The sequence below is a fragment of the Cydia strobilella genome, chromosome 17 (assembly GCF_947568885.1).
Source record: "Cydia strobilella chromosome 17, ilCydStro3.1, whole genome shotgun sequence".
NCBI classification, from domain to species: domain Eukaryota; kingdom Metazoa; phylum Arthropoda; class Insecta; order Lepidoptera; family Tortricidae; genus Cydia; species Cydia strobilella.
In genome coordinates, this window is record NC_086057.1 from 3,914,692 (window position 1) to 3,939,739 (window position 25,048).

The following is a 25,048-nucleotide window of genomic DNA, read 5'->3' on the forward strand; positions in this document are numbered from 1 at the left end:
GTGTACCCTGGCTCCTGCCAAAATAGAAATACACTAATAATACTAATAATAATATAAATAATTTAAGTTAAGTTGCTTAAGATAGTGATTTCGTGAACAATCTCAATCGTAATAGTCTTAATTTGTTTTTATTGCATCCAAAATGGCTACATTCAAGTATTCAACTCGCAACACTGCGTGTGCACTGATCAAACGCTGTCACCAATCAATCTATCCCTTTTTCGATCTACATCGCTCCTCAAACCGGACCGGAAACGAGTCGGATTGGCGTTTTGTAATCCTCGCCTGTGATTGGCTAATTAGAAGCGGGCTAACAAAACTGACATTAGTGTTGCTAGCCATAATAATTGTGACCAGGAGATCGCTAAATATTTATTTATCATTGAAAATCATACTAAAATTACCTTATTAATTAAAAATCATAACACTCGGCCATCCGACTCGTACACCGTCCCGGTGTACACTCATTATTACACATACTAAACTCGATAATCTTATTAAAATTCGACTACAAATAACACATTAGGTAAGGACTTTACATATAAGTGCAATCTAAATCTAACTTATGACTAATTAATGATTTAATTTATTACATATATTCAGTGCCTTTTTTTTATGGCAATGAACTATTACTATTTTTATTTTTATATTTCTATTTTTTTTAATTTTTCTATTTTTGTATTTTTACAATGGCTTGTATTATCTTCTGGAACCTGATACTATATCAGGAAATACTAAGTAAAATCATAACAGTATTAAGTAATAACATGTATGGACCATTATGAAGTCTGAAATAAACGAATTTTATTTTATTTTATTTTTAACGCAACAATAAAATGATTGTTGGACTAACACAAAATAATAGTCCATGCATAGGTTGCATAGTAATTAATAGCATACGTAACTTAGTTCTAGTCAGTTGCTTACTAACCTGTAATTATTTAACTTGCCTTTATTATGTTGGCTCTTTACTGAGCTGGAAATGTTAGGCCGCGTAAATAACTAATGAGATAAGGTATCGTTCTGATAACTAGCTTTGTGGCTTATTTGTAGGATAAATTTATGGCAGTAAATTCTTTTGATACGAGTCATTTAGCACCAGTACCTGTGGTTTTATTTGTTGTATTGTAACAATGATATTCATGGTTGTATTAGTTATGTTATGGTCCAAGGTTATGTCCAGTATTTTGGACAATGTATAATTAAGCGTGGAAGAACCGATAGATCCGGATCAACATCAAGATAGTTATATTTTATACTAATTGGACCAAGATTACACACGCTACCCGCGACTTAACGATGAATTAGATGTGAGCGTAAAAACATCGGCGGAGCGACGGACATTTCAAGATACGTCAATTTCTACCTACACATGAATATACAAGAAGTAACAGAAGTATATATATTTTTGACCTAACTACATTGACGGTGCGACTGCAGTAGCACTGCAGTATACTGTTACTTACGAGGGCGATATTACTGTCATGTTCTTTAACAAAATGAGTGACAGATTCATGGAGATTGACAGTATTACTATACCGCCCGTGGCACGCAGCACTATCAGTAACGTTGCAATTATAAAATACTGTTGTAGTCGTCATCCGAATTTAACTTTTAGAGTACTGTACCGTAAAATGGGGTGAGTAGGAGCAAAACTGACATACAAACCTCGATAACATTTTATTTTTACATATGCAAACTGAATGGTATATATATGTAGAAGTAACAGAAGTATATATATTTTTGACCTAACTACATTGACGGTGCGACTGCAGTAGCACTGCAGTATACTGTTACTTACGAGGGCGATATTACTGTCATGTTCTTTAACAAAATGAGTGACAGATTCATGGAGATTGACAGTATTACTATACCGCCCGTGGCACGCAGCACTATCAGTAACGTTGCAATTATAAAATACTGTTGTAGTCGTCATCCGAATTTAACTTTTAGAGTACTGTACCGTAAAATGGGGTGAGTAGGAGCAAAACTAACATACAAACCTCGATAACATTTTATTTTTACATATGCAAACTGAATGGTATATATAATAACGTTTTTAAGGTGGGTTGAGGCTGGGAGGCCTTCCTCAGGACCTATCTACGCAGACATGTGTCTGAGTAGGCGGGTCTTTAAGTCCAAGCTTAAATGGTGTCAGGATAGGCAGGAGCAGATAAAAAGAGACATTCTCGCTATGAACCATGCTGCGAAGGATTTTAAAGGCTTCTGGAAGAATACCAAGGTACTCATCGTAGCGCCCGGAGTCCCTGTGAGCATCGGAGGCGTAGTTGATTCTAGGGACATAGCCAACAACTTCAGGGAGTTGTTCACTGTAAAGTCACCTCTTGCAAACGGCCACGAGGAGAGGGTTTTCGATGGTGGGACCATTGTGGGAGACAGTGCCATTAGATTATCTGCCAAAGATGTGGCAGGAGTCATAAAGGCCATGCAGTGCGGTAAGTCTCCGGGGCACGATGGTCTCAGCATTGAACACCTCAAATATGCTGGAGTTCATCTTCCTCGAGTGTTGACTATGTTCTTTACGTTATGTCTGCGACACACGTATCTGCCGGATCGTCTAATGAGAACGGTTATTGTGCCCATTATCAAGAACAGAACGGGCGACGTGTCTGATATCACAAACTATAGGCCTATATCACTAGCTACTGTAACCTCAAAGGTGCTCGATAGCCTGCTTACTGAACAGCTCAAAAAACACGTCAAGCTGCATGATGCACAATTTGGATTTCGAGCTGGTTTATCCACAGAAACGGCAATTGTGTGTCTTAAGCGGGCTATCGGGTACTACAAGGACAGAAAAACACCGATCTACGCCTGCTTCCTGGTCTTGTCTAAGGCTTTTGACCTGGTTGCTTACCACCTATTGTGGGAAAAGCTAAGCCGCACTACAGTGCCAGTAGAATGTATTACCCTTTTAAAATATTGGTATGGCAACCAGGTCAATCAGGTGAGATGGGTAAACACTATGTCCGACGAGTATAGGCTTGGGTGTGGTGTCAGACAAGGAGGGTTGTCGTCGCCTATTCTGTTCAACCTTTATGTAAACCAGTAGATCAAGGAGCTCAGCAGCACGCATGTAGGATGTCATATTGACGGTGTCGGCATCAATAATATTAGCAATGCAGATGACATGGTGCTGCTGGGTCCCTCCATCAATGCCATTAGGCAACTGGTTAGTAAAAGTGAGAGTTATGCCGAGCAAAATGGCCTGAGGTACAACGCAAAAAGAGTGAAGTTATGATATTCAAATCGAATAAATATAATCCTACAGTTGTGCCTCCGGTAATGTTGGGTGGCGTTCCACTAAAGGTAGCGGACCAGTTTAAATATCTGGGGCACATGGTCACGCCGGACTTGCGAGACGATGCGTATATAGAGAGGGAGAGGAGGGCCTTGTCTGTGCGAGGTAACATGATTGCCCGCAGGTTCGCGCAGGAAGTGAAAATAACATTATTTAGGGCTTATTGCAAAACCTTCTACACCAGCAGCCTGTGGGTATGTTCGCAGAGGCGCGCACTGATGGCTTTCACGCCATCAGAAGGAAGAGAGTAGCGTCTCTGCTGAACAGAGTGTGCGGCAGCTCCAACACCATCCTGAGCATTTGTTCGCTGAACGCGCGGACTGCCCCATGACAAAACATCAATTATTTACTAAATAAATTACGAATCGACACTGGGTACAAATCATCACTGGCCAAACAAAGTGATGATTTTTACCTAGTGTCGATTCGTAATTTATTTAGTAAATAATTAATTAACGTACATATATATAAAAAGCATGTTTGTAGGGTTAATAATAATAGGGTTAATGTTGTATAATTTATTTTTTTAATTTTTATTAATGTTATTTTATATTTTTCATTTTTTATTTTCTATTTTTGTTTTTGTAATTTTTTGTAATGTGGTAAAAATATATGGGTTTGTAAGACCTGAAATAAATGTTTTTTTTTTTTTTTTTTTAATAAGTGTTCCGGACGTTTGTATTTTAGTTTTTGTTTTATTTTGGGTAGTTCCATTTCATAACTTTGACGATAAACAGGAAATCCCACCTCACCCCGTAGTCCCTCGTAATTGGGGTGAGATGGGTTTTCATACAAAAGTGATTTTGGAAGATTGTTGGATCGATTTTTTTTTATTATGAGTAGTACTATAGCTCCATTTTAAATTGGAATATATTATTTTTGTAGCAGTAGCCTAGCTCTCCCGGCGAACCCTACTCACCCCATTTTACGGTAACTGGTTAATAAAAGAAACGGCAAATTGTAAGTTATAATCGCAACAGCATTATTGATGGCAACGACATCAACGCAAATTTTCATGACAGTGGCATTGCCCACGTCAACGCATATTAAGGGACCCACTGATCATCAGCCTGTCAGTTGTTTTAAGCAGTAACGAAACAACACATCAGTAATACTGCTGCAATCGCCATACAATCGTACGTAACCAGTGGGGGGACACTCCTACTTTCGCGCTTTCTCGGCTCTGTTCGGCTCAGCATTGTTCCGAGCAATTATTAGGACCACAACTTTACGTCTTTTTGCGTGCAAGACCACAAAAAAGATAATGACTTAAATTTTGACAACCCTAAACAGCTGAAAGGAATAGTGCCATACATTCGCGTGACGAAAGGGAAAGCGTGATTCGTCCCAGAATCGCTGTCAAAGTTCGGTTTTGTAGGAAGTGTCCTTTATGTACGGTAGTACTCATCATCATCATCATCATCATCATCATCATGTCAGCCGATAGACGTCCACTGCTGGACATAGGCCTCCCCCAAGGCTCCCCACTCCGACCGATCCTGTGCCGCTCACAACCACCGAATTCCCGCGACCTTCACCAGGTCGTCGCTCCATCTCGTTGGAGGCCTACCGGTGTGTTGCCAGTGATGACATACGGATCTGAGACGTGGGCGCTAACGATGGGCCTCATAAGAAGGCTCAAGGTCACGCAAAGGGCAATGGAGAGAGCGATGCTCGGGATTTCTCTGCGTGATAGAGTCAGAAATGATGATATCCGCAGTAGAACTAGGGTCACCGACATAACTCGCAGAATTGCAAACCTTAAGTGGCAGTGGGCGGGGCACATTGCTCGCAGAACTGATGGCCGGTGGTACCGGAAGACGAACGGTAGTACTATTATTTATTTATTCTGTGACGTAACATTAAAACGCCCTAGTGCTCGACACTGCATGATGCCCAATAGATGACAATTAATGACAGTCATGTACTGGGACAGTGACCAGGTCTCGGACGTCTACTTTTACTGTATCTACACAAAAAACGATGTATTGTAAGTGTGTATATACTGGGTCATTTTGGGGTCGTGATCTCGAATGTCAAAAATGTATTGAAATGGTCATACTGAAGAAGGTTTCCCAAGGGCCCGATATGAAAATCTTAAAATCATCGTCTACATCGGCCCCTCTTATGAGATTTTTTTCGCTATTTCGTGAGTAATTTCTAAATTTGTATAGTGTTAAGATGTAACACATTTTGGACATTCAGGATCACGATCCCAAAATCATCCAGTATTCATGACGTGACGCCATTTGTCAGTACGTGTAGCCAATATAGCCAATAGTACGACTTAGGTCTTATTACCCGGAAATTGCTGGCTCATAAAGCACACTTTATTAACTTCAGCGGTTTCCAGCTCGAGAACGTAGCAAGAACATAATTTTAAGTCTATTAAGTACAGCGTTTTGTTTTAACGGGTTCGTGAAGGAAATATGCTTTGGGAAATTTTATGTACCCATAATCAAGCACTGCAAAAGCATAGCGGGGCAATTTTACATTTTCGTGCCAGTTGCATGTTTTGAAACAAACTATCAAACGTATGTACCTAATACCAGGTAGGTATACTTAAGACCAGATTTTTTAAAATGTGCATAGGAAAAAATAAGTAAAGATAAAATATGTTAATATATTTTTTCCTTTTTTATTGTGGGACGTACAGCTGCAGATATAAGGCACCTCCCCTGCATACAAAGTTCTGTAAATTAGTATGGACGTGGGGTACCTTTTCTCTGCAGCTGTACGTCCCACAATAAAAAAGGAAAAAATATATTAACATTTAAGCATTTACTTAATTATTTATGTGTCTATCACAAATATTTGTTTATGATTTATGGATGTTTTATATGTATATAACGCAGCGTACTACGTAGGCGAACAACACGCGAATGTGAAGCGGCGCGGCACGGCAAGGCGCGGCGCAGGGTGAATCAATCCTTTGATACCTATAGAAGACTTCTGATAGGTATCGAAGCTGCCACGTAGGACACTTAGGGCCAGTTGCACCAACCACAACAGACTGACCAACGTCAAGCATCAGAGAACTATGAAACTTCCCATACAAAAAAAAATTGCGAACGCTAAAACGGTGACAGACGGTTTGGTGCAACCCGACCTTAGTGTCTTACGTGGGCGATCTCGTCGCGAACGCGAACACCTTGGGCCAGCCGCACCGCGCCGCGCCGCTTCGCTTCGCGTTCGCGAGCGTTCACATAATTATCGTCGCCTACTACCCACAACACAAGCCTAATTGAGCTTACTTAAAATAGGTCCATCTATATAAAATTGTCCTATAATGTTTAGTATTTATTTATTATAGTTATTCATTATACACTAACATATACAGATAAATCATAAATTTAACTTCAAATTATTACTACTATTTATTTTATTCTGTAATCCATACTACGGAGTAAAAGTGGGAGTCGTGTCATATAAAAAACTCAGAGCTGACGCAAGTGTAAAAAATCTGAAAGCCCCACCGACAAGAGAATTACTCTAAAGTTGATTAATTTGACTACCAACTCTTTGAAACCATACTAGTCATACTACCCCTAGCCAGGGGTGCGAAACTCCTCCTTTCGGGTATTCTCGGCTCCTTTCGGCTCAGTATTGCTCCGAGAAATTAGAGTTGACACAATTTGACGTCCCTTTGCGTGCACGACCATAGATGACATTATAATGACTTGAATTTTGACAACCCTAAATAGCCGAAAGGGATAGTGCCATATATTAGAAAGGGACAGCATGATTCGTCCCTGAACCGCTGTCAAACTTCGGTTTTGTAGGAAGTTTAGTTTCTGTACGGTAAAAATTCTAGATCAGCCTCCACAAGCGCTATTGCTATTCGCCGCTCACTTTTGCATGTGTTTCATTGGAATAGCAATTACCCCAGTGGTTGACCGCGGGAGAACGTGACCTCTCTGTCGGTACAAGCACGAAAAACACAAATATTGATCAAGCGTTTCTATGTACGTATCGATTGTCACGCTCCATGGACACTGTTAACACAGGATATATCGCTTTACTAAACGTTGTGTGACAAATACTGATTAATTAAAACGATATAACAGATACGTGGTCTAGTAGTACGCAGTAGTATCAAATGGCCGTTTTTACTATGTACGTGACAGTGACAACTGTAATGTCAACAATGTCATTTTATAAAATAAATAAAAAATCTGAATACTTGCAGAATAATACATTTCTGTCGTTTTCAAGCAAAAGGTACATTGTCGCTTGCCAAAAGGACGCTCTGACAGGTTTTTCGTATAAAGATACAAGCAATTTTCGTCCTTATGGTGACAATGTGGTACCTTTTTTAAAATTTCTCATGGTATTTTTGTCCATTAAGATTTGCCCTTTTTAGGGTTCCGTACCTCAAAAAGAAAAAACGGAACCCTTATAGGATCACTCGTGCGTCTGTCTGCCTGTCTGTCTGTTTGTCTGTCCGTCTGTCACAGCCTATTTTCTCTGAAACTACTGGATCAATTAAGTTGAAATTTGGTACACATATGTAAGTTTGTGACCCAAATATGGACATGTAACGTAAACATATTAATTTTAAACACGGGGGCCACTTTTGGGGGGTAAATGAGAAAATTTAAAAATAAAGTTCGTGTTATATCGTGTTACATATCAAATGAAAGAGCTTATTGTGAGAATCTCAAATAAATAGTTTAGAAATTATTTAAGAAAATAGGCAAAAAATGACCATTCCCCCCTTTATCTCCGAAACTACTGGGTCAAAAATTTTGAAAAAAATACACAAAATAGATCTTTACCTATAGATCACCGGAACACCTATTAGAAATGTGCAGTCAAGCGTGAGTCGGACTTAATTACTTAGTTTTTAATCCGATCCCTACGGGTTTTTTAAAGACATTTCACATAAAAATACATTTTTAAATCGTGTAATGTACGGAACCCTTGGAACGCGAGTCCGACTCGCACTTGGCCGGTTTTTTTTTGTCCAACTAGACATCAACGTTACATTATAAATGCTTATTATTTATTTCCCCTTTAGTCAATACATATAATATGTAAGTGTAGCAGAGTACCAACTTACCAATTTTATCAGATCGCTCGTTAGTAATAAATAGCAATAAAGATAAAGAGAGTTTCTTATTCAAGTAGGCACAGTACAATGCGCTTATGAACGTCAAATAAAGCTACGCCGGCTCTAACCCTACACCTCTGCCCCGAGAAGATTTTAATCCCCCCTCAATTGGAGGAAGGTATCCCAATAGGACAAACTCGGCGGGACACATCTTTTCAAAACAATACATCTTATAATTAACATGCATTACGAGTAAATAAGAAAAAATATACAATTTAATTTACTATACCAATTAAATTAGTACGAGTAACATGAATGAATTATTTTTTCACACCTAGATTCAATGTAACACAGTTTCAACCGTAAATACAAATACCCAAATTGTATAAAGCCTTGTCTTGTTAATGAAACTATAACAGGTTTTATTATAGCAATGGACTACTGGAATACTTTATTGTGTTTACTAAGGATTACCCCTATTTCAGAATCGAAACAAAGCAAAGTTTGACGTGATGGATGCCCGGATTTCCCATGTCATGCGATAGCTAACAGCGGTAAACATAACAACGAAAGATAAACATCTCACTATCTTAAGGGGATCCCATGCCCCAATGAGCTTCGATTTGAATCCCTTCGTTTTCTAATGTTTTTTGTAGCTTATCATATTAACAGCAACGGATTTTAGCAATATAGTGTACCATATTCACTTCAAAGTTCATTGTTTTCGAAATATTTGGCATCAAAGTTGAACAATTTTAGGCCAAAAAACTGGTTTTCTGGCCATAACTTTTGTGTTAATTAGTTTAAAATGAAAACCTTAGACAATTTTTTAGAGACGTCTAAGACGAACCCAAATATGTAGATTTCGTACAAGTAAGATCTTTCACAGCAATCGAGATACGAAAAAAGTGTTTTTTTAGACAATGTTTAAAACATGAAATAAAACTATTGAAACGGATTATATCGCGTATATTGAATTTATAATACATCCCGACGTTTCGAACCCTTTACAGCGTTCGTGGTGGGTGACTCACCCGTTGACCACGAACGCTGTAAAGGGTTCGAAACGTCGGGATGTATTATAAATTCAATATACGCGATATAATCCGTTTTCATAGTTTTATTTCATGAGTAACTATCGCGGTAACCGACCACAATATAATGTTTAAAACAATCATAAATAAATAAGTATTCATTTTTTTCACAATCCGGTAGACAAAAATGGAGATAAAAGATTAAAAAACCGATAGCCGCTTGTCTTATAATTCTATATGTAGTGCAAAAGTAGGAGATACGATTCAAAACTTGTCAAAAATCGATGAAAACCTCAGGTAGCCCCTTAAGCTAAATTGACGCGTGTTACTTTGGGCTTGTATGGATATATTACATTTTTAAGAATTGTGAAAGCCCTTCATTTCAATAATTACGTATATTGTCACGAGTTTCAGGTGTTTAACCTCTAATGAATCTAAATTGAATTTCACCTATCATCTCCCTCATAAATTCTGTTTGACAACTGGATTTCAATAGTTGACAACCGAGTAACTATCTCCTTAGCTAATAATTGAGATTTAAATACATATAGTACAGTATATTATTACTTATTTTTATGACGATTTAATTTAAAGTTATTTCTGTTATTAAGATTAAATTTTTATTTTCGTGGTTCAGCTGAATTTTATATTGGTACATCACAATACACCTCAACAGGTAACAGTAGGTATGTAATTACTACTAAACTACTCGTGCGTGTAATGAAAAAAAATCCATTGACTATTAAAACGCAATTATATCGGGCCACGCATGTTTCATATTTGCCATTCCGAACATGTAAATTTGATAAGTACCCACGGAAATGACTCGATCAAATTATGAACAATACGTACATCCTCATTTCCATACATTTGTGAAGCTGCCTCCGGCGAAGAGCGCGGTGTCGAGTTTATTAGACAGTACTTGAAATGTGAAGACGTATATTAGGAAATGGCTACCATGTCTGAAAATTTGTACCTATAAAATTTACTTGCTTCTTACTATTTGGAATAGGGTCAATAAGGATGTAGTCTGATAAGTGTAACGATCTCTGGTTAGAATCGTAACGCTTTCTCTTTTCAGCAATAATTATACTGAAATGTCTCTTTTGTGTATCTACTCGAAACAAAATTTGAATAGAATAGAATAGAATAATATTTATTCAGGCTACACATCATTATTACATTACAAAGATACATTAACAACAACAAGAAAGAAAAAAAAACAAAGGTGAAAAATACAAAACTAACAGATAAGGATGTGAGGCTGAAATGGTCTCCACTCAGCAATGCAGTTGGCACGACTAAGCGTTGTCAAAATTCTTATTCATACTAAAATTTCATCTAGTTACGCCCTTTTTCCTTTACCGAAAGGATCCTTGGAACGGTGCGTGAATTCTTTTGATGTCGTGCGTGCGTTATCGGCGGTCGGCGCGGTTTGTCGGAAACAGATACGTTTCCCGGCTGGCGACATTTTCAGCTTGTTAAAACGGGCTGTAATTTTGTTTGATGTATAATCAAATTACTTAATAACAACCCTAAGCACGGTTTGGTACAGCCAAATAATTTAATTTCCTCCCATTTAGTACCTTGTCACAGTGACAATCAATATGAAAGTCGCTAGATACTTCATACTATTGTACCAGCCGTCTCAAACGTAATAAAAAAAACTGGCCAAGTGCGAGTCGGACTCGCGCACCGAGGGTTCCGTACATTACGCAATTACAATACACAACACAACAACAATGTATTTTTATGTGAAACGTGAGTGAAAGTTAAATTGCGGTTTATTACTAGATCTCGTTCAAACCAATTTTCGGTGGAAGTTTGCACGGTAATGTACATCATATATTTTTTAGTTTTATCAATCTCTTATTTTCTCTCTATATCTCATATTTAATTTACAGGGGGGGGGGGCACACATTTTACCACTTTTGAAGTGTCTCTCGCGCAAACTATTCAGTTTAGAAATGAAGACCTATGTAGATTTGATGAAAAAAAAATTGAGTTTCAGTTCTAAGTATGGGGCCCCCAAAATTTATTGTGTTTTTTCTGTTTGTGTGAAAATCTTAATGCGGTTCACAGAATACATCTACTTACCAAGTTTCAACAGCATTAATAGTCCTTATAGTGTCGGGAAAAAGTGGCTGTGACATACGGACGGACAGACAGACAGACAGACATGACGAATCCATAAGGGTTCCGTTTTTTGCCATTTGGCTACGGAACCCTAATAAACAGCAGTGATAACTGATAACACGTAATTTTGTATAGGTAGATGTTCCATGTAAAGTGACAAGTTTTCTTATCTCGAATCTATTTAATTACTTACGACTTACGTACATTTAGCAAGTCACTATGAGTTTGAATTAGCCAAGTCATCGATTAAATACAAAGTAGGTACTTACATTGTATTTAATGTGAATGATCCATTGGTTGCCTATACGTCAGACTGAGCTAAGAGGCTTAGTTTCAGGTATCGCTATCACTTCCACAGCAGTGGCTGTGTTGTGGATCGTATGACGAAGCTTCTACAGCTTTAGGAACTAAGCTACATAATTACGAGGAGCAAATTTCAATTAAGATTTTGTTAGTTTAACCCCCTGTCACGTAAAGCGCCTGGTACATGACAATATTCTATACCTGTTTCTTTTTTAGGATTAGAAAAAAATCCGTTCGCTCACATTTTTTTATGTCAAGAAGGTTAACTTTTAAAATAACACTTGCACTGCGTGTGCCATCAAACTCGTTGCAAACTTATCTTGGTGTAATTCTAGTTCTTAAATCATTTTGGACACCACAATTATTTTAAGAAAATAAGAGACGAGATGAAATTGACTTTATAGGTCATACTTAACGCCGCAACGAATTTCGCGATATCGGCCTCGGTTAAATGGTCCCATAATGAAAGTTGCTTGGTATGACCTCTAAAGTCACTACGCAGAGTATAAACGGTAGTTATAATTTCACCCTGTATAATATAGCCCTAATAATATCGTTTTCCTCAAAGAAATCACAGATCAAAGAGCGTGCGACTTTCAATCCAGAGGTCGCGGGTTCAAACCCCATCTCGTACCAATTGAGTTTTTCGGAACTAATTTGAGAGTAATCAGTCGCTTTTCGGTGAAGAAAAACATCGTGAGGAAACCGGACTAATCCCGATAAGGACCTAGTTTACCTTCTGGGTTGGAAGGTCAGATGGCAGTCGCTTTCGTAAAAACTAATGCTTACGCCAATTCTTGGCATTCGTTGTCAAGCGGACTCCAGGCTCCCATGAACCGTGGCAAATAGCCGGGATAACGCAAAGAAGTTTTTTTTTTATAGAATGGGTACAATGAACAACAACAACATAATAATTATCTAATCAAAATGAACCATCTTATTTTCAGACCAATCATTTTGCAGCTATTCGTAGGATATGCAATTCTAAAGTTGCCAATATACTTATTTCTTGACAGCGTTGTTCGACACAAAAATTGATGGATTTTCGAAAAAAAGTAAATGGTACACTTTTAAGTAAAAATGCTCACTGCTTATGCTGAGTGTAGTATTATGTGTATAAATGCAAGATTATAAAGGCGATTATCCATATCACAACTAAACTTATTATTGTTCATATATATAAACTGATATCCATATCAACAGAACTGATGACACTTATGAATCTTCATATAAGTAAGTGGAAATAGGTAAAATTATTATAATAATAAAAAAAGACCCATTATTATTAAATGCATTGCGCGCCCTCGATACGGCCCATTATCGAACTCGTATACTTCATTCCCACACTAATAAGTTGAAAGCAAACAGTTGGTGGTCTAATGCATTCAATAAGGTTTTTTTTCAAAACAAAGGATTAGTCTGGTTGCTAACGCTGCGTCTTACGTAGGCGAACACTCGCGAACGCGAAGCGGCGCTGCGTATTTTCAGTATAAAGGAGACAAGCTTTAAAAAGCTTAGCACTAAATGAATTACTGCAAGCCAAATTTAAGACTGCTCCAGCATAATAGTAGGCAGCATTTCTTTTGCGTATGGAAACAATATTATAAAGAAACCAAGTAAAGCGTTCTTAAAATCGATCAATCTTAAAATGTAATGTTTCTACTTAGTGTAATTTGAAGTAGACATAATTTCATCGGCACGAGGAAACAATTTATTGCTGTTAAAACCGGTGACTTTTACACATTGCTGAGCACAACCTTTGTTACAAATACAAAACCACATGAAACGTGCTCCGGAGGAAATAAATTTTGCTATTATTTGTCACTTTGCCTTGTTTGCGAAATAAGAGTTATTCAATGTAACAGAGATATATTATATAGCGTCTAGGTAGGTAAATAAGGCAAAGTAAATTGCTATGATACGTTACAAAACGTACACTAATTTATTTTCGTGACGCACAACTTAACACTAAGCTATGGCGTGCAACTTCGTCTTACATTTCGGCCTACAAGATTCTTAATATAGGTATTTTGTTACTTAAAACTATTTAACTAGGGGCTCTGTGAGCTGTAGACCTCGCAAACCCCCATGGCTCCGCCATAATAAAAAAAACGCAAAAAACTGAATAAACGAAAAAAATCTATAGTTACTAGACTTATATTGACCGGGAAATATCGCGAAATATCGAAATATCGGGAGCTCATAAATAATACTAAAGGTAATCACGGTCTATATCCCGGTCAATATAAGTCTAGTGAAAAAAATCTATTTAATTCTTGAACCTGGTCACAAAATTTCGTCAGAATCGGCTGAGAAATGCGACCTGTACCTAGACGAGAACATCCGGACATACGAAAGCATTCTTGTCCATGCTGAAACTGAGACCTTCGCTAACGCTCGGTTAATAAATTCATTGTTTTCCTCCATTATTTCTGTCATTCTTCATTCCAATCATTACACTGTCAATTGTGCGAATTAATGTAATGCCATTGACATTACTCCAATACTGAAGCAAAATAATTAAACTTACTGCATTCCAATCACTACACTGTATTAAACATGACGTTTCTTAAAAGTAATGTCATTACTTATGACGTTACTTTCTGGCCCGTCTTGATCAAGTCTCATTATTGCAACGAATTTACATACTTAGTAAATATTCCGTGATCAACTATTCAGGTTAAATTCGAACATACACTGACATCATAATAATATTTGAATCATGTTAGTTATCATGCGTCTCGCCCGCGCCAATATAATACATGTACGGATACTCGTAAGTACGAGCGAAATGCACGATATCACCTTCTGATATCACCGTACGTTCGAATTGGCCTGATAGTCACTTTCATTCAACCTAGATCGCAGTCGCGTGTGTATATAAAGTTATTTCTGCGGACTGGTCACCCGTGACCGAATTAATGGCGTCGTCGTGGACAAAGGGTGCACTAAAAGGAACGACTGTCTACAGCTAAGTGGACGATCGTTCCGATTCCATTAAGCATGATTATAATGAAACGGGGTGCGAGAAACGATTTTGCAATGATTTTCCTCTGTTTCCACACCATATTTTAACGGGTTGTCTAAGTGCTTTTTTTTATTTATTAACACTTTTTTTTTAATTATATTTGTATGTTTTCCTCTCTACATTAATATAATAAATATTTGTTATAAAGAAAAATAAATATATACTTGTTTGTTACAAATTTCTCTAATTAAAAAATGTTAAGCATTCAACAACTATAATAATAGCGTCTTGGATTATAAAGAAAAGTCAGGTAATTTTGAAAATAAACAATTCAACGGCTATGATCGAAACAAACAGATACCTAACAGATGTTTTTCTAAATGTAGAAACATATTTATGAACCAGCATTTATGTACCAGTTGGAAGAAAAATATTTGACAGAGGAAATATATTTTATATCGGAAACTGGTTTTAAAAGGTTTATTTTTTGTTGTTGTATCGCTATAAATACACTTGTATTTTTAGAAAAAAAAAATCTATGAAAAAACATTATATTTATTTTAGAAAGTAAATGAATATAGTTGCAACTCACAGACATAATGTCCTATATTATACTAATTACATGTTCTACAATAGAGTCTCGGGTTACCTCGGGTTAGGTTTTGTCGAAGCTTAGTTTTATCAATGTTATGTTAATTAATCTTTGTATATTTAGGTATATTATTAACTGGCGATTAGTACGATAGACGCGACGAATGAAAAAATATATACATTATTATTATCAATAAATAGCTACAAATCAATTTGGTATTTGTCAGTGCTATGAATTATTATTTTTAACACACCTATAGTATAAACTTCACTTTCTAAAGAAACGAAACTGGTCAAATGTCCAACCAACCCTCTTTAAATCTGGTAGGCGTTGAAATATTTCAATTCAAGCTGTTGGGTTTTGAGTGGTGTCAGGCCTGACAAGTGAGTTCACTTATTCTTGCTGGAGATTTATAAGGGTACCTAATGTTTAGGTTCCTCTCATATCCGTTTTAAGGTACCTATTTACTCGTAAAAGGCAAAATTTGTGCAAACTTTTTCAAGTGGTATTTTGTTTTAGGAAAGGCAGCAATCATTTGGAAAAAATGGATGGATGGAAATGGATTTCTTATATCAGCTAAGTACTTAATGTATAACTAATGTATAACTAACTAATCCCTACTAATGTTATAGATAGAAAAGTAACTAAAGAGGTAAGTAAGTACCTCTTCACACATAAACCGCTAATCCGATTTAGATGAAACTAAGTATGGATACTTAATATTTGAAAAGGACATAGGTAGTTTTTTATCAGGGAAATCATCAGGGAAGTGAAAAGAGGGAGGGGACAACGCAGACAAAACCTGGGGTAAAAGCTAGTTATACCTAATGAAAAACACGGTAAATAAATAAGTACGAGTAAATATTCTTTATTGTGCACCATACAGTTACACAGAAAATACTAGGCAACTGGCGGTTTTATCGCTACAAAGCGATCCCTTTCCGACAACCTTCGGGTAGCAGAAAACTAGGTAAGTACTTACAACTTTGAACGGGTAAATAGTAATATCGATACATAATATAATTCAACAAACAGAAAACAAACAGTCTTATATACTTTTAAATAATTAAAACATACAAACATAATAAATATATTATACACATATACATACACATATAATCATAAATCAAGGCAAGTTATGGCAGCGATAGGTACCTAATGTGTGTAAAAGGTTTATGGATTTTACTAACAACGAGAGAGGGTTTTTTAGTGTAAGTTAATAGCAGTTACCACTCATCGTATGACATGAAATACTGCTATGCCAGTGAATATTTTTTTTTGCTTCCACAACGAAACACAAGAATGCACTCCAATGAGGGTTTAGATAAATATAGTCTGACTGATTTTTCATCTCACAAGAGGATTTCTCTCTAATAAGAATTCATAAAAGTTTATCAAATATAACAAACCGATGATAATCGTTTGTGCCTATCCGTCTATTTGACATTTCTGTTTGTTAGAAAGTAACTAAAAAGAGGTTGCTAAGTTTTATGAATAAGGGGCTCAGAATCTATCCAAATTATTTAATTTTAAATTCCACCGAGAACATAAAATTTTAAGCTTATAGGAATACCAGTTTTAACCAAGGCAAAATGCGTTTAAGCTAAAAACTAGTTATAATTATGACCTTTTAGAGACATTGTCTTCTTGTGCCCCCTTATGTTTCAGTAACACTACCTAACTCGCTTCTTATCGTTCTAGCGTATGGCTGAGTATAATAAGATTGAATTTTGATATTAATCCATTACTATACATTATTTTCGGCTGCAGAGCCTCCTTCAATTTTTCGATCAAATAAAATTGTTTCAGGTTGATATTATTGGTGGCCAAGGGAAGGATATTACTCTGCAGGGAACGATTGATTAACGACCTTTAATAAATAGCCTGCCAGTTCCCCGCATGGAGTAGTAGTACCCTTTAGGGTGATACTTTAAGTAACAGAAAAAGTAGTGTGGCCTATTAATTGTGCGGCTATTTATTATACTATCTCCTGCATTTTCTCTTAGAAAAACATTGGGCAAAGTGGAGTTTTCCATTTATAATATGTAGAATAGAAAAGCTCTTTATTTTGAGTAACAAGACATAAAGTCGCAAAAGGAAACACACACTCTTAAAAACGACTAAGAAATGCTGTTTTAAAAGGAAATGTAATGTAATTCGTAATAGCTGCGTCATTATTATTTCCGCGTCGTTTTTAAATGCGGACTGTATTTTTTTCGGAGATTAAAATTTTGATTTATTAATGACTGACATGTACCTAGGGAATATCTCATTATTATAATTGGTAACTCATCAGGTAGTCTGTAATTAGCTGTCGTTAAAAGTTTCGTATTCAAGTTTTGATCAATTAAATTCCATTTTAGCACAGCTAATTCCACATTTGATAGTGAAATATTTATAAATTTTGTAGTAACCCGTTAACGAACTAAGTGCGATTTAAGTAAAACTTTTTTAACGATGACGTGACGTCTATCGGTATGTTAGCACTTTGACGTGTGTCCTATTGTGCGTGTATCACTACTGAGCGTTACTTCTGTCGGAAAAAAATCTGAGTTACTCTCTATTCGCGCCTAAAGAAGTTTTACTTCAAAAACACGATTCAATTCTTATCGCCTTTTGATGTCTTAAAATTCCTGCATGAGAAAAAAATACAAAAAGATGATGTTATGAGGTGGTAATTTTGTCGTTCATTATCTATGTGTGCCCTAAATATAAGGGATTAAGCAAAAAAAACACCTGCAAACAACATTTACCGCAATGCTTAGGAATAAAGGCAAAGTGGTGTCTCGGGCAAGACTCGAACTTGTGATTTCCAGATACGAGCCCGCTGCTCTTTCAACTAAGCTACCGAGACTCACTTGTTGACAGCGAAGATTTCTTCCATGCCCAAGACAGTCAGTTTTCCACATTTCCTTTACTTCTAAGCATTGAAATTTTTATCACCTCATGATTCCTCTGTTAACGTTAACGAAATTAATGGCCATTAATAAACCTCGATCTTAATCGGTTCATTAACAAGCCTCTTGTGCTCTGGAACGATGCCTCTGGGACTGCAATATTGTTAATCACCGCCATCTTGGCCCACGGCAACTGACACTGAAGTATTATATTTCATGGTACTTAATAAACAGCTAGGGGATATTCTGTCATGAAATTCTGTAAAAAAATACTCCAGCTTTTTAATACCTAATTTAAAACAATATTTTATTTTGTGTAGAATTTCAAAGAATATAAATTTGTTATGGAAATAAGGTAAAATTAATTATGAATATAAAAATAACACCAGAAATCTAAGTTTGATAATCATTTTAGTATGTTTACGAAACAATAAAATCTGCGCTGAATTAATTTTATTTAAAAACATATTCAACAAGTAGGTAACCAAAAATATAGTATTCAATCGACGTCAAACTATACGTCAAATATAAGACCATTTTTACATTTTTTGCCCGAGTAAGACGCAAAAGTGTAAACATATTTTTAACCGAAACTGCGTCGAAATATCGGTAAACTAAAAATAATACAAAACGTAATCACGGTACAGTCGCCAACAGTAATATCGGAGCAGCCGAGGTGCTTAAAAATATCTGAACACGCACTTAACGCCTTGACAATAGAGGCGTGTTCAGATATTTGTGAGCACCTCGGCCGCTCCGATATATCTGATAGCGATTGTACCTACGGCGAATCGGTGCAAATTGTATTTCGTCAACTATAACATAGTTCATATATAATAATAAGAAATGCTTTTATTTACATAAGTACCTATTCCGGTGACAGTTCCCAAACAGTATAAAAAAGAAAACTTGAATTTTTGCATGTCATGCGATTTTTGCTCCACTTCGCTTGTAGCCGCTTCAAGGGCTCTTGGCTTGACGAGGTTGTATCTGTATTGATCATGCACTAAAAATATATTAGGGAGACAAAAAAGGTTGTTTTTTAGTATATTGTACCTATAAGATGAAGTAAAAATTAGAAAGCTTACAATGTTACAATTACTTACAGTTTTATGGTTAAGATTTAAAAAGTCACAAGGTTTCTAGCTGGTTGCCGGCTTGTTTCTCGAACATTTATCTACCTACATTACAATTTAGATGTTTAGACATATTACAATTATCATAGAGTAACTTATACTAGAGCGGTACTGTCATAGTAAATTTTGTAACCCCAGTAAATTCACTGCCATCTGTCGACACACCTTAAAACTAAAAATGAAGATTTATAAAAATACGATAAAATGTATTTAAATATGGATAAATGATTTTTTTTTTATTTGCATTAATTATTTTTATGATTTTGACCCATGTTCTTTAACTGATATGCGTTAAAATTGTTAAATAACAAACGAAACCGTCAACGCCAGCTATACGACAGTAGGCCAAAGCTAGTAGCGCCCTCTGAACGAGAATCAAATTATCTTGATTTTAGAGGCACGTTTTTTCCTTAGACTGTATCCATCTATTACGGAGTTATATCTATATTTGCAATTATGTAATCACTATGTTAATAGATAAGACAGATTAAAAGTTACTTAACTACCTAATTTAGTTTAGAAAATCAGCTATAAATCAATAACATTTATAAATTGGTAAATAAAAAAAAAATATTTTTAGTTTTGGGGGAAAAGGCAAAATGTGTCTACACTCTACATGTATCTGGTTATTTATTTATTTATTTTAAACTTTATTGCATATAAAAAGTGTACAACAGGCGGACTTAATGCCATTATAGGCATTCTCTACCAGAATCACACATATCTGGTTATATTATTGGATTGTTCATAATTCCGTAATTACGGAATTGCTCCTTTTAATTACGTAATTATTTAAAGTTCAATAGTTATACGGAATTATGTAATTACGGAATGGAAGCCCTAATTACGGCCACAGTCCAAAAGTTTATCACCGAAAAAAGCTAATATCCTTAATAGTTAACTCCCCACTTTATCTACGTGCTAGTACGTTAATACGTGTATTTTTAGGGCTGACGTAATGTTCTCTAGCAAACAACTGACTTGTTGTGTTTTGCTATTTATAAACACTTTCTGTGTACGGGTAGCACTTACCCGATTTACGTATAGCATTTCAGCTGTTCTATAAACGTTTCACTATGGGATGGATATTATATTATTCTGTATAAAAAAAATTGAGCTATTATGATTTATCAAAAACATAAAATTTTACTACAATAAAACTTTCACGTTTTTTAGTGACAATGGTTTTAATTTCAACCCTTTGAACGCCAAGAACCCCTAAAGGTGTCGTCACTAGTCGTGGCCACAGCGACAAGGACCACTATAGGTGTTGTGGCGGACGGCGCGGACGCTGTCAAATTAACCTTGACACTTTCAAGTAAAGTTTACATTCGCTCGCTTGCGCCCGTTACCTTGGCGTGTCAGTGACGTTTTTGTTTATGACATAAAGCGTGAAGCGTGAAACATTCAAAAGGTTAACGAATAAACATAATATCTACTTATTTTGACCTCGGCTACAAAATAGTTTTGCCGGTAGAAATCCACTGTGAAGAATATGGGATAAGGCAGTTGCAGTCGAGCAAACCACTTCCTCCTTTAAGAAAGCTCTAAGCTGCGAAGGATTCTTTTATAAATGTCCAACATACTCGTACATTGGGTAAGTACCGGGTGAGTGAGCACCAGTAGGTTAGAGTCGAACTAAGCTCTGCATGGCATTTCAAATGCCAAAGTGTGGACGTGTCATCATTATTGTCAAATTTCTAAGAAACCATGACGTTTGTAGTCTCTCTCACTTTGTTCAGTTCAAGTTGGTGCAAAGTTATCTTAAATGGACTCTAGAACTAGGCCAGAAGACCGTTAAAATAAAAATAAAATATTTGAGATTTTCGAGCACAGTGAAATGTATTGTCGTCTACATATCACAGATTATCTCTTTTATATCTAAGAGTGATGGTACGATCGTGTCTATACCTATAGGTATACGTTACATATCGATTATCGGATGAAAGGATTTATGGTAATACCTACCAATATTAATATTGTCTTCGGTTACCGCGATAGTTACTCATGAAATAAAACTATGAAAACGGATTATATCGCGTATATTGAATTTATAATTCATCCCGACGTTTCGAACTCTTTACAGCGTTCGTGGTCACCCGTTGACCACGAACGCTGTAAAGAGTTCGAAACGTCGGGATGAATTATAAATTCAATATACGCGATATAATCCGTTTTCATAGTTTTATTTACCAATATTAAGTTAAGGTTCCCAATAACGTCAAAACAGCGTAAAGCGCTATAAGCAGTTTCTGAGCAGACTTCAGAGGTAATCCAATAAATATATCAAACGCACCCGAACCTTGCTGATATTGGCAAACTAATTCAATATTATTATTGAAATATTATATTGGATCTGTTCTATAAATTCATATTCAATGTTATTATTTCAGCAATAAATCTTTCTAGTGACTTTAATGTGCAGTACTAGAGTTAGACCAAGAAAAGTCTGCAGAGATTTTGACAGCATACGCAGTGCCAGTGTTATTTATACGTCATAATTTCATAAAAGTTTGACGTTTAAAATAACACCCTGCACTGCGTGTGCTGTCAAAATCTCTGCATACTTTTCTAGGTTTGACTCTAAGAACTAAGTGCATTAGAATTGGAGCAATTTATTGTTGTATGTGTATACAGGCCGCCATTAAGTAATTTTGAAGTAAATATTTTAAAAGTTTATGGAATCCGTACTACTTAAAATATCACCTAGTAAGAAATTACTTATATACGGCGACTTTAATGTAAATATTTTGGAAAATTCAACAATGTCTTTTAGATTGTTAAATCTTTTCAAATCTTGTAATTTCAACCACATGTTTATGGAGCCTACTAGTGACTGCCATTAGTGCATTCTGTATAGATAATATTTTCACTGATATTAAAATGATATAAAAGGTTATCAGCAATTTAGAATCAGACCACATAGGCCAATTTTAATGGTACTTGAGGCATTAAGGAAAAATACATTGAGAAAACAAATAACTTTCGTACCCGTAACCTCGGACCGCGTGGAAGGAATGAAGCAAAGTCTAGTTCAGGCGCTGCCCTTGTCTTCTTCCGATATGAGTCCTAATAGTATATATAATTCGTTCTTTCACACTTTTATGGAACATTATAATACAATATTTACTTCAAAATCGGTCGTAGTTAGTGGTGCATCAGTTTTTTAGTGAGTGGGCTACTGCGGACTTACATCGACGAAGACGTGAACTGTATGCCTTGTATGAGGAACGGCGGTTTAATACGAGTGATGAATTTAAAGAACATGTCAAGCAATATTCAAAGAAGTTTAAAATAGATTGTCATATAGCTAAGCGAATTTATGTAACACTAAGTCAGAAAATAAAAATAAAATAGTTCCGACACTTTTCACACCTTGGGGGTCAATGTCCTAATACTAGTACAAATTACCTCCAATAAATCTGCCTCCCTGCCTTTTGTATCTCCTGTGATTTGTCAAAGGCCTTCGACTGCGTTTGTCATGAAACATTAATCAGAACACACACACTATTATGGAATAAGAGGATCGGCACTAATTCTACTCTAGTCTACTTAAATGGTAGAATACAAAGGGTCGATGTGAATGGACAGCGATCACCGGGGTCATTTGTCTTTATGGGTGTACCACATATTGGGGTCTTTCCTGTTCCTTATCTACATAAATGACTTGCCAATTCCATGATATACTATTGTTTGCAGACGACACCTGACTTATTTTCAAAGTCAAACGACAGCAACAAACTTACAATGATGTAAACGATGCTATTTCAAAAGTAGTAAATTGGTTCAATGCTAATAATTTATTGTTAAATAAGAAAAAGACTAAATGTATTAAGTTTGCCACTAAGTAGTACTAACGTAAGGCATGTGCAAACAAGTGCCATTGTGCCTCATGCTTATGAGGAATTGGAATTAGTTGATAGTACAGTTTTTCTTGGTATAACTTTAGATTCTAAACTCCAGTGGGGTCCACTCTTTCGAATTTACTGAGTTCTGCAGCTTTTGCAGTAAGCAAAATCCGTCAGTTAACTGATGTAAAAACAGCTGGATTAGTATATTTTAGTTACTTCCATAGCGTTGTCATACGATTTTTTTGTCTAAAAATAAATAACGAATATTCCGTCAAAAAGCAATATCTGCAAATCGGGTTACATATATACTATTTACTTCGTTAATTAACTTTTGTTTATATTATTTATGTCAGTGAAGTAAAATGTAATGGAAGTGAAAACCGCAGCCAAATAACACTACTCATAGTGTTGTGTTCCTGCCGGTGAGTAAGGTTGCCAGAGCTCAACGAGGCTGCGGAGTGTTACGGTCGGCATCGCGCATGTAAATAACACCTCTGGATTTGCAGGCGTCCATAGGCTACAAAGATACGGGTAGAGCTAAATAGATAAGTCGTGTGTTTGTTTGCCAGCGACGTCGACACGAACACGCGGTGGACCGCGGCTGCTTCAATTTTCAATACAGACGTATGGTATGGACCGCACTTCATCCGAGCCGAACCTTTAAAGTTAAGAAATTGCCCTGCTATTCCTATATACCTGATCTGTGTTCAGCCCTTCAAAGTAATTTAGTAAAAAGGTTAGCCAGTAGGCCGCTATCGATTATTCTTGGAGCTTCAAATAAAGGGCTGCCGCCGGCACAGATCGATGGCCGCGTTTATTTTACATTTAATAGAAACCTCGTAACTGGGCCGTTATATCATGTTTAATATATTTTGTTGTTATTATTAAGAGCGTGCAACTTGCAATCCGGACTCCGTTGGTCGCGGGTTCAAACTAAACAAAAAAAAAAAACTGTTACCATGGTTTAAAGTAGATTATGTATGTATGTATAGAAACTCTTTATTGTAGAAAACATAAAAACATAAATATGACACAGGACAGGCAGTACAAAGGCGAACTTATCCCTGTAAGGGATTTCTTGCAGTTAACCTTTGATTATTTGTTGCTTATGGAGGTGAAAAGTTTATTTTTATCACACTTGCTCATAGATTAGATACAGTACAAATTACATTAATGTCAATTTATAAGAATCTACATTGTGATTAGGTGGTACTTAACTCAGGTTTAGTGGGAGAATTTTCAAAAAAAGCCTAAACAGATTTTGATTTAGGTACTTACTTATGACACTAAGTTATATAACTAAGAAGGTTACAAAATATTGTCTTCGGTTACCGCGATAGTTACTCATGAAATAAAACTATGAAAACGGATTATATCGCGTATATTGAATTTATAATACATCCCGACGTTTCGAACTCTTTACAGCGTTCGTGGTCAACGGGTGACTGAGGAAAAATTACAAAGTGCAAAAATACCCACATACTAAAATAATGAACAATCATAGACTACAAACTTTAAGGCTGGTTGTACATGCAAAATCGGTTCATAAGGCTAGTTATACACTATAATTATTTTTCAAGTAAAGATATATATATATACGCGATAAAAACTACGCCGGCTCCAACCCTACACCACGGACCCGAGAAGATTTAATTCCCTCCTAAATTGTAGGAGGGTATCCCAATATGGGACCGGCAACAAACTCGGCGGGACACATCTTTTCAAAACATCAGAATGTCCAGCATCATCCAACACT

The 25,048-nt window shown here is 36.2% G+C and overlaps 2 protein-coding genes across 9 annotated transcripts in view; one reads left to right on the forward strand and one right to left on the reverse strand.

Moving 5' to 3' along the window:
• The window catches only part of LOC134748806 (small conductance calcium-activated potassium channel protein), a 246,757-nt gene that overhangs the window by 200,338 nt on the left and 21,371 nt on the right, over nucleotides 1-25,048 (reverse strand). The gene's annotated exons all lie outside the window — the stretch shown is intronic.
• LOC134749077 (uncharacterized) lies at nucleotides 2,111-3,653 on the forward strand. The gene is made up of 4 exons (XM_063683982.1): nucleotides 2,111-2,968; nucleotides 3,074-3,203; nucleotides 3,293-3,427; nucleotides 3,529-3,653. The coding sequence occupies exons 1-4, from the start codon at nucleotides 2,111-2,113 to the stop codon at nucleotides 3,651-3,653; spliced, it is 1,248 nt and encodes a 415-aa protein (XP_063540052.1).